Here is a 13,399-nt window from a genome sequence, read left to right as displayed (position 1 = left end):
TCTAAACCCACAATTAATTTCGAATTTGATGGACTTATCTCTATAAAAAGACGAAATTGAAGTAAAAAAAAGAACACAAATTAAAGCAAATTTATTTTATTAATTTTCATGTTCTCTTGTTTTTGCTTCCAAATAACAAAGAGAAATAAAACAAAATCCTGAAAAAGAATCCCCATGCCAAGGTAATGAACAAGCAATCCCATTTGCTCAAATCTGTAATCCCTTGGTTTCTCAAAATATCAACTCCCCTTGAAAAGCATGTCGAGCTTGTAATCTTTGTCCCTAATACATCGCTAAACGACTGCAACAATCTCACTTTCATGGCATTTGGAATTGTTACGAGTGGAGTGTCGTCGAATAACTGAATTCCTCTCATGAAACACTCTGTCGAATTATCGAATTCGTTATGTAGAACCGCTTCATAAGGATACTTGATAACGGATAAATAGTGAAACCAAATCCAATAGGCCGGGATTCGGTCCCGATTGATAAAAAAGCCGCTAAAGAGCAAGAAACACGCTAAAATAGCGACGACAATCGGGTAACCTAACATCAAATGTGGGATAATACCGGATAGAAATGTGACGAGTGAACTTCCGGACCAAAACGAAGCGAATATGATCAATAAATAATATAAGAACCCTGAAAATCCGCCGTTGAGGCCTATTGCCCAAAACGTTATCGTCGTGAAAGCAAATGATAGGATGATTAGTCCCGGTAAAACCACCAAAGCATTTGATATCACGTAAGATGATCTTTTGTGGAGAAGAACCGGGAGAGTGTCGGTACAAGCATAAAACCCTAATCTTTCTTGTATCCCTTTTGGTGAATTATCTAGTTGCCAAAACATGGTTGCTAAAATGAACCCGTCACTAAAACCGCCACTAATCGAGTAACGAACAACTCTGGCATCCTCCTCGAATTTAATATCGATCTGTTCGATAAAACAAGTATTTCTTTCCAGAAAGAGTTTGCAAATCTAGGGACCATGGCTGTTGAAGTAGAAACAAGTTTGCCTTTAGAAATACTGACGCTAATTGCTTCTTTTAGCGACGAACAAAGACGGACCTCGGAGTTTTTGCTCTGCCATTTCTTGTTGAATTCGATCAAACTTTTTGTTCCTTCAGGAGATCCTTCGAGTTCCCAAGTTAAGTCGAGAGCGAACTCGGTTTTATTTTCCTTCTTGGGTGTGGAGTACCCGAATTCGGAGAAATATAGCTACAGATTTGTCGGTAAACCGGTATAAACAATTTGGCCATTAGACAAAATTATCAATCTGTCAAGTAAACCAAGAATTCTATAACTTGGCTGATGAATTGACATTATAACAATGCTTCCACTTTGAGCAATCTTTTGCAATGCCTTCACTATCATGAAAGCACTTGTGGAATCAAGCCCTGATGTAGGCTCATCTAAGAACAAAATAATGGGGTCATGAATTATATTGACTCCGATCGACACACGGCGTCGTTCTCCGCCGGAAACACCTCGATGGCCTTCGTCACCGATAACAGTTTCAGTGGCATTTCTTAACCCTAATTGATCAATCAAAGCTTGAACTCGAGTTCTCTTCTTGGATTTAGACATGGTTCGAGGAAGCCGAAACTCGGCGGCGAACATTAAGGTTTCCTCGACGGTGAGCATTGGGAAAAGCAAATCATGTTGCATAACGTAAGCCGAAATCGATTTCAACACCCGAGATTCAACAACTTCGTCGTTTAAAGTGATGTTACCTTTCAAACTGCCTTTAGATATTCTATTAGCTAAAGCGTCGATGAGTGTTGATTTCCCTGACCCACTTGCTCCGAGCACCGCAAGTATCTCGCCGTCTCTAGCCACCCCGGAGATACCATTAAGCAACGTCTTTGTTCTACCGCCGCCGGTCAACAGCGGCATCTTGCGGCCGACCTTTACACTGTAAGTAAGATGGTTGAAAGAAAGAAGAAATGGCATTGACGGCAGCTTCGTGACATCAACGCTGGTTTCACAGACCGGAGTTCCGTTGCCTGTGGCGGCGTCCAGTACATGACCACCTCCACTGTTTTCAGCTATAATACGAGACATTTTTGTTTTTTGTTTTTGCGTGATGAATCTCTGCAAATTTGGTTATTATATTATAGAACTTGGGAATTCACGTGAAAATGTTAATTATTTGGTAATTATATTTTTATTATTATTATTATCATTAATTAATTTTATTATTAGGGTTTTCATTGGGTAGTGTAACGGATTAAGAGAAAACTGAAAAGGTAACTTAAATAAGATTTATAAATATATATATATTTTAAAATGAATTAAATTTAAAATATTTAAAAATAATTATAAATAATATTTAGTTCTGTAAATACTCTTTGGCTGAACCAAATAATCTGATCTGAGATCTACGAAGTCTCTTTTTTCTTAGGAGGGAAGGTGTACGTGGGCGATCATTCTGACCAATGGGTGCATAACACGTGGCACATGGTATTTTTGGTTAAAATTTACTATAAGTCCTTAATACTTTGTAAATTTAGAATTTAGTTTTTCTACTTTTATTTTCCTCTACGTTGTAACTTGTAATGAATCTGAATTTGACAAAAGAGTTTTATCCGTGTTAACAATTAGTCTTGAACTTTTAAATCTGAAAAGTAGAAAATGTAAATTCCTTTAAATGAAAATATAATGACTAAATTATAAATATACAAAAATATAAGGACTAAGATTGATATTTTTTATTGGTTTGTTTGTTTAGTGCGGGAGGGATGGCTAAAGTTAAATTGAAGAATCATTAACTTCACCATTAATGGTTAAATTAAGTGTAATCTAAAATGGGTCAAATTGACAAAAATAAATATTAAATTATATAAAATTGCGTCCGTGATTCTGTGAATCAATTAATTGAGTTTATTTTTAAAAAATCATTGAAAACAGTGATTTCTTTGTTGTCATTTATACAAACAAAATATTACGATAATCCTTTCGATATATACGTAGAGAAAGCTGTGTAATAAATAATGCAAGCTGGGTTAAAATGTATTGTTAGTCCCTGTACTTTGATAAAATTTAAAATAAAAGGATTGATTTTTTAATTTTTAAAGCATAAGGACTAAATTGTTAATTTTATACAAATACAAGGATTAGCAATATATTTTAGCTTTTTATTATCACATTGATGTTATGATTCGAATGAAATATAAAAAACATATGGATATATGTTATATGTATATTAGTACTTAATTAATGTAAAATTCAATAAATTTTAAGTTGGGATTATTACTATTTTTAAGGTAAAAATATCATGGAGACTTTTATATTAAAAGTCGGATTGTATTTTGTCTCATTTACTTAAAAAATTAGACAAATTTGTCATTGTATGTTAGATCAAAGAACAGATTGGTCATTCTGTTAAAAATTTCACCCATTTTTACTGTTAAAAATTGGTCATTATACGTTCTCATTATAGGTTATATGATCGTATCTGTTCTTTTGACACAATGCCTAAAACTATCCATAGCTCCTCCTTAACCCATGAACAGGAGGATAATGCGCTTCAGCGCACTCGAACCCTTGTTCTCTTGCATTGACAATAATATTCATGCCAATTAAACTAAGACTCAATCGGCACCATAAGAGTTGAGTTTAAAAATGGGAAGTAAAGAAAGTATGGGAAACATTAATTATAATTTTATTTAAATGAACTTTTCGTGGCTTGTTATTATTATTATTTTGTTCTTGGACGAGTACATTTAGGCTTTAGCAATTTTATATGCAAGCATATTGGCTTCTCTTGTGATGAATTATATCATGATTCTAGTTGGATTCAATAAGAGCATTTTGCCTTTCAACCATCAACAATAATCTCATTACTATCCCTACAAACAATCACGATACTAGCATATGTCTCAGTACCTTGTGCCATTCAAGCATCATAATTGATCTTAAAGAAGTTTGGAGGTCACCTTTTCCAAATAATCAGTTATATGATTATGTGACTGATCTTACAGGTACGTCGTGATTTCAGAGAAAAGGAGGAAAGCTTCTTATCATGTTGAAATAGGATCCTTGTCAATGTTATTAATGACGAAATTATTTTTCGTTTTCCGGATAACCTGGCAAAAGAAAAAAAATGGTATAAATGTTTTCGAGCTAAAGGAGCCAAAGTTCGAAAAGGAGGAAACAATACCTTCCAACCAAACTTAAAAATTTTTGAAGTCATTCCTTATCGTTTATAGTTGAGACTACAAGCCTCCCACACTACACTTGCAAATGGACAAAAGAACAAGACATGTTCAATGGTTTTGTTTCCATTACACCACCTCGAGCACCTTGAGTCTTTATGCCTTGTTCTTTTTGGCCATGTCTCCCACACTACACTTGCAAATGGACAAAATAACAAGACATGTTCAACGGTTTTGTTTCCATTACACCACCTCGAGCAGCTTGAGTCTTTATGCCTTGCTCTTTTTGGCCTTGTTGTCTTTGGTAGCTAGTGCATCATGACATGTGTGCCTAATGAAAAATTTAACTTTAGGTGTTGTTTAGAGTTTGTTGGAGCATTGAACGATGCAAAGTTTTGTCACACTTAATGTTGCAACATGAGTTTCAACCGAAAATAACTATCAATATATATCTTGATAGATATTTTTGTAACTCGAAATAAGCAGCAAATGTAAGGACAATTTTGAACTTCACAATGACTCTTCTATTCAAGAGACAAATAATCTAGCCAGCAAGACAAAGATTTAAAAGGCTTAGCACATTACTTAAATCAAGGATAATCTCCTGACTACTCAAAGGCCATTTAAAGTTTAAATTTTAAGTTGATAGGATGAGGTTATCCAAGCCAAATTCTACATATGCACTGCCTATATAAAGGCTATTGAATGGCTTGCTTAAGCATGCGTTTAGAGAGCGTTTTATTGAGTTTACTTTGGGAACATTTGTAGGGTAGATCCATCTTTCATATTATCAGCTATATTGGAGAGTTATTTCACTTCTATGTGAGGACAATTAGGGATTAGTGAGTACAGACAATTGTACATTGTAAGTGTTGCAGGCCATTTTGCTCGGGGCCCAATTAAACTCAAAATAAAAGCCCAAATTACAGTCTATAAAGTCCAATACAACACAACCCGAACAAATAGCCCAATAACCCGATACCCAACCACTTACCTAAAACAGACCTAACCCAGCAGAACCAGCCCACATGCCAAACCCGAATAGGCCCAATAGCCTAACCCTAGCCAAAAACCCAAAACAAAAAACCTAGCAGAAAACAGAGGAGCCCTAGGCGCCGCTCCTTCTGACCTTTGGTCTTCCGCTCACCTGCTCTGCCAGCAACCACCGCCAACTGCCACGGTCACCTCCATCCACGTGCGTTGATCCCTACAAACAAATCAAGGCGAGCGAGACAGGCATAGGCATAGACTAGGGATTTCATGTAAATCGGCTATAAAAGCCGAAACTAAGAACATGTAAGGTGTTCCGATTTTGAGCAAAAAAATATATATTTTGAAGAAATAAAAAACATCAAAGGTGATTTTCTTAGTTTCTTTTCGGTTTCGATTTGTTTCTGTTCATTTCTCTTCTTTATTGCAAATATAAAATATAACTTAAGAAAAAAAGAACGTACCTGAACGCCGTGTTTGGGGTTGTCGCCGGAGTCCTTCGGGTTACCGAAAATGGACGGGGATGGTGACTTTTGGGGTTTTTTCTCTTGGCTTTAGGGATAGGAAAGGCCGATCCATGAATGGCCTTTGAAACGGGATAGGAAAGCCCGATCCATTAAATGCTCAATTCTCTCTATATAACAACCTATACAAGTCTTTCAATTATATAAAATATTTCAAAACTTGATAACATAAGAATATCTATATCAATCCCTATAAAACAACTGAATATAATATACTAGTAAAAATCAAAGTAAATATGGACTCTTGGCAGCTAAGGATACAGTGTTGCAAACTTGCAATCCAATCCAATATTCATAATCTAAGAGATTAGATAAGGTTCTCCGATCCTCCAAATGTGCTTCTCAAGTGATATGGTCTTCGTTAATGGGTTAGATATCCTCCACATAATTAACACATCCCATAAGCATGGTTTATGGGATTGATATATGCGATACAGTTATACAATTATGGGTCAAAATTTGATATTAGTTCCTATACTCTGTATAAATTGAGGATGTAATCCCTATACTATGATTTGGCCAAATTTTGTCCTGTGATTTTTAAATTATTCATTTTTAGTCTTTACACTTTTTAAGTTTTAAAATTTTAATCTTAAACCAAATTGAATCAGTTAATCCATTAGGTCAAATTCTGTTACTGGTCCTCTTAAATTGTGGATTTAATCCATGTTATCTAATTTGATCATTTTTAGCACATATACTTTTCAAAATTTCAAACTTCAATTCTGATAAATGATAGCTATTAATGAAATTATACATGTGATAATTTGTTTGCTGCACAAAAAATTGAAAATAGAATAATTTAACTTAATAAGATTAACAATTATCGTTTGATCAAAATTGCAATTTTAAAAATTGAAAAGTATAAAGACTAAGGGTTTATTTGATAAACTGAATTTTATAACCAGAAAATTTATATTATAAAACTATTTTATATATTAGTAAAAATAAGCACTCTATATAATTATTTTGTTTGATAATAGTAAATTTTGATTTTTAAAAATTAATTATTTCATAATTTTAATATTATTAATATGGTATTATTTATTTTAGTTTTGGATAAAAATTAAAGTTAATAATTTGAATATTTTATTTTTAATAAAATAGTAAATAATTTATTTTATAAACAAGATTTTGAGAATAAAATCAATTTAATATTTTCAACATTAATATCTACTTATTATATTCAACACTTTCTTTTTTTGAAAATTTTATACTAAGTAAAAAGTTAATATAATTATAAAAGCAATTACAAAAATAAATATTAAAAATTTTCAATATATAATGAAACACAGCTAAAAATAATCAAATTAAAATATTTATACTATTAATAAAACCCTTGACTGAGTTGGTGTCACTGGTTAACCGAGTACCAACTCAGCTAGAAAATGACTAATATACCCATTTATTAAATGACTACTATTATTATTTTGATGACCTTTTAGTCTTTTCATACTTTTATATACTCTCGCCAAATAAGTTAATTTTCAACAGACATTTATGTTCTAAATTTGTAATTTTTACACGCATACAAGTGCAATAAAATTTCTAATATTTATAATCTTATTTAAGTTATTGACTGAGTTAATGTCATTAGTTAACGGACACAACTCGATTAGAAAAATTATGAAAATATCCTCCCGTCATTAAAATAATTTGTGTTTAAATTTTGTTTTTTATAATTCTATAAATGCATCATAAGATTGTTATACTGTTCAATTTGTTTGGGTATTAAAAAGAATCCGCAGAGGATGTTTTCTTTTTGCCGTCATTAGCGCCGTTTGATTTAGAAAACGCGTTTTTCACATCATTTCTATAGCGACAAGTAATAAAAACAGCATCAATGGGATGTTTCATTAAAAATTATATATAAATATACTAATAAATAAATAAAATTATCCTCTTTATTAAAATAAATATTTTAGTTCATCTTTACATTTATTTTTATTTTCTGACAGCGATAATTTTTATTTTTTAAATTTAGGTAAACTATTAAAATATTTATTTTTATTTATCTCACATTATATTTTAGTCATTAAATTGTTATTTATCATTAACGGTGTAACGATAAATTGATGTGACACGTTAAATTATTATTTTAAATAAAATTTTTAAGTTAAATTATACAATTGGTCATAATATTTTTTCGCTTTGAGTAATTTTAATTTTTTTCTTTATTTTCTATTATCTTCTGTTTCTCCCTTTGTTTTCTTCTCTTCTTCATCTCTTTTAACTTAGTTTTTTTATGTTTTCCATTTGTTAAAACTAGTCCTTATCCTTTTTTTTTGAACAATTTAATTTTTTTCTTTTTATCTCTTTATTTTCCTTTTTTTTTCTTCCCCTTTAGTTTTAACAAAGAGAAAATATAGAAAAACTACATTAAAAGAGATGGAGAAGGGAAGGAAACAGAGGCAGAAACATAAGAGAATGAAAAAGAAAAGAACATAAAAGCAAAAAAAAATTAAATTGCTCAAAACAAAAAAATATGAGGACCAATTGTGTAATAATATGTTATGTCAGCTTATTGTTACACCGTTAACGATAATTAATGGCTCAGTGACTAAAATGTTACAACACGTTAACGTAAGTAACTAAAACGTAATATTTCAAACATAAGTGATTAATATGTAACTTGAGCTAAATAAAAGTGACTACTTTAATATTTTACTCATAAAATTTTAAAATATACGAAAGAGAAAAAAAAACGTGTTTTACATGGGAAAAAGAAAATATGTTTTCAAAACTGTAACTGGCAAAGTTTGTTTTTTATTGTATTTTCAAAATAAAATTATTAAACGTAATTATTAACCAAAAAAAGACAAAATACTTAAAATAATAAAATTAAAATTGTGGGTCCAAGTTGTAATCAAACCATGAATTTTTCGTTCAAACATGTACCTTTATTCGTTAACATTATAATATTATTCTTTTGATAAAAGATAATATTATAATAGAAAAAGGTATCGTTAAAGTTTTTATACTAGGAATCAGATTATATTTTACTTTCTCGACTCAGAAATTGAGAAAGTTAGTCTTTGTACATTAGTTCTTCTGTTAAAAATTCTATATATTTCTACTATTAAAAATTGGTCTTTGTATGTCAATATGCTGTATACATGACACATCACGTGTCACTGTTTGGCTATTATGTTAAGCACGCCAATATTTAACAGTACAAATAGATGAAAATTTTAATAGAAATGACTAATTTGCTCTTTGATCTAATGTACAATGACTAATTTACTCATTTTAAATAGAGGGACAAAATACAATCTGACTCCTAGTATAAGGGCCTCTATAATACTTTTAGCTATATTAATACTATACTAGTCTAGATTTATATGTAGCGATGATTAAGGTCTTGTAACACAAGTTCGAACCTTCTCATTCCACCTCACTTTCAATATTATATAAAAATATTATTTTAATATTACTATTATTTAAATAATGAATTAATTAAATAATTAAAATATTACAAAAAAGTAATTAAATTCAATTTTTTTAGCTATTAATTCATCTTAGTGTTAAATGTTTTTTTTTTTACAACCACCGTATCTCTCTGACTTTATAATTCACGAATACAACTCCTTTTTAGGTTCATAAATTTCGTTTCTAATAATATCGTCTTCAAAATTTGATTTCAAATTCTTTCAACTTTTCATAAAATATATTTCTAATATATAAAATTTAATAATAAAAAATATTATTCTGTTGTAAATATAATTTAGGATTTTATAAATTAACATTTTTTAATTTATTTTTGAAATATAAAATGTTTAAAAGTATTGTAGAGGCCCCTTTACTAGAAGTTAGATTACATTTTGCCCCTCTATTTAAAAATATGAACAAATTAGTCCATATATATGTTAAACCAAAGAGAAAATTGATTATTTCTGTTAAAAAAATTATCTATTTATATGGTTAAAAATTAACGTGGCTGATAAAATAACTAGATAATGACACGTAGTATGCCATGTATACCTCATGCTAACATACAAGAACCAATTTTTAACAGTAAAAATTGATTAAATTTAAAAAAAATTAATTTACTATTTGATCTAATATATAAAGACTAATTTATTTATTTTTTAAATAAAAAGGGTAAAATGTAAGTTTTAAATTTTAACAAAAAGCAGACAGTATTTAACTTCGGCACGGGAGGAAAGTGAGGGACTCTGCCACCCTCCATAGCTGTCCTCCTCTCGTACTTCAATTATATCTACTTCTTATTCAAACTTTCAAATCCTTTTGACCCAGATTTTCATTCCTTTTCATTTATTTATTATATTTATTTTGCCTTTTTCTACTCAATTAATTAAACCATCAACTTTTTCTAGTCTTTTTCTCATTACCTGTTTCTTTCCTATAAGTTGTTCTGAAAGATAATTTCAAGTTTTGAACAGCTTGTGAACCTCATTACTTTCGTAATGTGATATTATCTTTCTTTGTTTTTGTTCCTTTCTTCAAATTGGGTTTTTTTTCCCCTTCTTTTTATCAGTCTTTTCATTGATTTTTGTTTACTGTTTTTTTTTTACAAGTACTTAGCTCATCAGTTTTCTTATCTACAAATCTCAGGTTAGCTTCTTTTTGTGTTATAGTTTGTTAGGTTTATATATATATATATTCCATTTTTAAGTGCAGTTTGTTCTCTCATGGAGAATCCTGGGAATTTTAGATTGGTTTTTGGGATTTCATTTCTCTATTGTTTACTTAATCTTTCACTAGGATTCAACCCTGTAGATAACTATTTGATAGATTGTGGATCCTTCAAAAATAGATCAATAGGTGTTCGAGAGTTTGTAGCTGATAATACAAATACTTCATCTCATAGACTTTCAACCCCAGAGCATATTTTTGCCAATTCTAGTTCGAACTCCATCTCACTTTACAATGATTCAACACTGTATCAAACTGCTAGAATCTTCAATGGACCTTCCCATTACAGCTTTTCAATCAAAGAACAAGGGAGGCACTGGATTCGCCTTCATTTCTTTCCATTTCTATTCCAAAAGTATGATATGAGCAATGCTAAATTCTCTGTTTCAGCTCAAAACTTTAGCCTTACTAGAGAACCCCAATCAGGGAATGTTTCTGTTGTTAAGGAATACTGCTTAAACATTACTTCTAATAACCTGATTCTTAGTTTTATCCCTGATTCCAAGTCATTTGCTTTCATTAATGCCTTGGAAGTTCTTTCGATCCCTGAGAATGTCGTTCCCGAAGAAGCTAAAACAGTCGATCGGAAAGGCGATAAGAAAAGCTTGAGGGAACTTGCATTGGAGACAGTTGCAAGGGTGGATATGGGGAATTCAACAGTGCTTCCACAAAATGATACCTCATGGAGACTTTGGGTTTCAGATGATTCATATTTGATAGACAAAAATCTAGGATCATTTGTGTCAAATGTCTCAGCTGTTAATTTTACTGGAGGATTGGTGACTGAAGATGTTGCTCCAGCTTCTGTATATGGCACTGCCACTCGGTTTAACTTGGATGACCCGAACCTTAATGCGAACTTGACATGGAGTTTTGATGTTGACCCGGGGTTCGATTATGCTGTCCGGCTTCATTTTTGCGATATCGTAAGTAATTCTACTCAGCAAGGTGTCTTTCTTGAGATTTTCATCAATACACATTCAGCAGGTCATCTTGATCTTGGTTCTCAGACATCACATGTTTTAGGTGTTCCATATTTCATGGATGTCTACACAAGGGCCAGTGCAAGTCGCAAGCTTAATGTAAGCGTCGGTTCCTCGAATATAGTCAACTTCCCTAGTGTCATTCTCAATGGTTTGGAGATCATGAAAATAAATAATGATAAGGGTAGGCTTGATGTCTCTGAAGTTGTCCCCTCAAGAACTTCCAAGACAACACTAATAGTTGGTGTGGCTGTTGGATTGTTTGTTTTCGTTATTTTGGCTGCACTTGTCTTCCTTTTCTGCCGAAGAAGAAGAAGAAGAAAGCCGGATTCAGGGGGTGGAGGACAAAATATTCCTATGACAGGAAGTGTATACTCCAATGGGACTGCCCGCTTTCCTTTCATAGAGCTCGTAGAGGCCACTGATAATTTCAGTGAAAATTTGGTTATTGGGGTTGGCGGTTTCGGTAAAGTTTATAAAGGAGTATTGAGAGATGAAACCGAAGTTGCAGTCAAGAGGGGAACTCCGCAATCGAGTCAAGGTCTCGTAGAATTCCGGACCGAGATCGAAATGTTATCTCAGTTCCGGCATCGCCATTTAGTATCTTTGATCGGTTACTGTGATGAAAACAATGAGATGATCATAATTTATGAGTACATGGAGAATGGGACACTCAAGAATCATCTATATGGCTCAAGTCATCCAGGCTTGAGTTGGAGACAGAGGCTCGAGATAAGCGTTGGATCAGTCAAAGGACTTCACTATCTTCATACCGGTTCAACAAAGTCAATAATTCACCGCGATGTCAAGTCTGCTAACATACTACTCGACAAGAATTTCATGGCTAAAGTTGCTGATTTCGGTCTATCAAAGACCGGTCCAGATATTGATCGGACACATGTGAGTACGGCGGTGAAAGGAAGCTTTGGATATCTCGACCCGGAATACTTGACAACGCAAAAACTAACAGAGAAATCAGATGTTTACTCCTTCGGGGTAGTTTTGCTTGAAGTCCTTTGTGGAAGGCCAGTTATCGATCCATCCCTTCCGAGAGAAAAGGTGAATTTAGTCGACTGGGCATTGAAATCTCACCGCAATGGGAGATTGGAAGACATTGTAGATCCTAGTGTTGTTGGTGAAATAAAAAGAGAGTCTTTAAACAAGTTTTGGGAGATAACTGAGAAATGTTTGGGGAAATATGGAATTTATAGGCCTTCAATGGGAGATGTCCTATGGAACTTGGAGTCTGCACTTCAACTTCAAGGGAATGAAACAAAAACCAATCACAATGGTGAGCTTTCTTCCGAAATCAGCCATGGCGGGCACTCGGAAACAAGCTTAGAGTTCAGCCGAACCGGTAGCGTAGGCGAACTTGCTGGTGTTTCAATGACTACAGTTTTTGCTCAACTGTTGAGTGAACAAGAGCAAATGAGGCGCTGAATTTCATTTCATTCCAGTTTCTGCATAAGCTTTGTGTTATGGTTGCAAATTCTATAGTTTTTTTCTTTTCTTTTGCTCTTCTATTTACTGGGATTTTATCATCTGGATTCATTATCACCTGAAGAAGCTTTGATGCTTTTGCATTGTTCCAAAATTATTATTGTTATAATAAAAGTCGATAATGGCAGAAGAATAATCACAAATTAATAAAAAAAGAAAATTAAGACTACATAGATTTTAGGTGGAAAACAAATTCACTAATGTTGACTTGTTGAGAACCTAATGATGAGATTCAAGACACATAATTTTATCAGTTATGTCAATATTTCTATTTGAAAAATGATGTGTCAATTTTGGCATCTGGGTTTTGCATATGTCTGGCCATTTGTAATTTAGTATAATTATATTCGTAAAACAAAATTTGTTTTTAATTTAATTATACCCATATAATTTTTATTTTGATTCAATTATCTAAATTTAGAACAATAAATATAATTGTTAGTGTACAAATAAGCAGCGGTATTAATGGTATTGTTGGGAGTATATGTAGTTTATTCTGTCTAATCTCGAAGGCTTCAAAATATGTAAGGATTGAGACAAAAATGAGACTTGAATGATGGGTCTAGTCAAAGAAAATATGTTTAATTAA

The 13,399-nt window shown here is 32.1% G+C and overlaps 1 protein-coding gene and 1 pseudogene across 1 annotated transcript; one reads left to right on the top strand and one right to left on the bottom strand.

Moving 5' to 3' along the window:
* Positions 1–80: 80 nt before the first annotated feature.
* Positions 81–2,100, bottom strand: LOC121225565 (ABC transporter G family member 6-like; annotated as a pseudogene).
* A 7,754-nt stretch (positions 2,101–9,854) lies between these two features.
* Positions 9,855–12,904, top strand: LOC107920786 (probable receptor-like protein kinase At5g59700). Its single transcript, XM_016850634.2, has one exon. The coding sequence runs from the start codon at positions 10,324–10,326 to the stop codon at positions 12,748–12,750; it is 2,427 nt and encodes an 808-aa protein (XP_016706123.1). The 5' UTR covers positions 9,855–10,323; the 3' UTR covers positions 12,751–12,904.
* The last annotated feature ends 495 nt before the right edge of the window (positions 12,905–13,399 follow it).

Source organism: Gossypium hirsutum, chromosome D13, assembly GCF_007990345.1.
Source record: "Gossypium hirsutum isolate 1008001.06 chromosome D13, Gossypium_hirsutum_v2.1, whole genome shotgun sequence".
NCBI lineage: Eukaryota > Viridiplantae > Streptophyta > Magnoliopsida > Malvales > Malvaceae > Gossypium > Gossypium hirsutum.
Note: the sequence above shows the minus strand (reverse complement) of the source record. Positions and strands in the feature narration are given on the sequence as shown.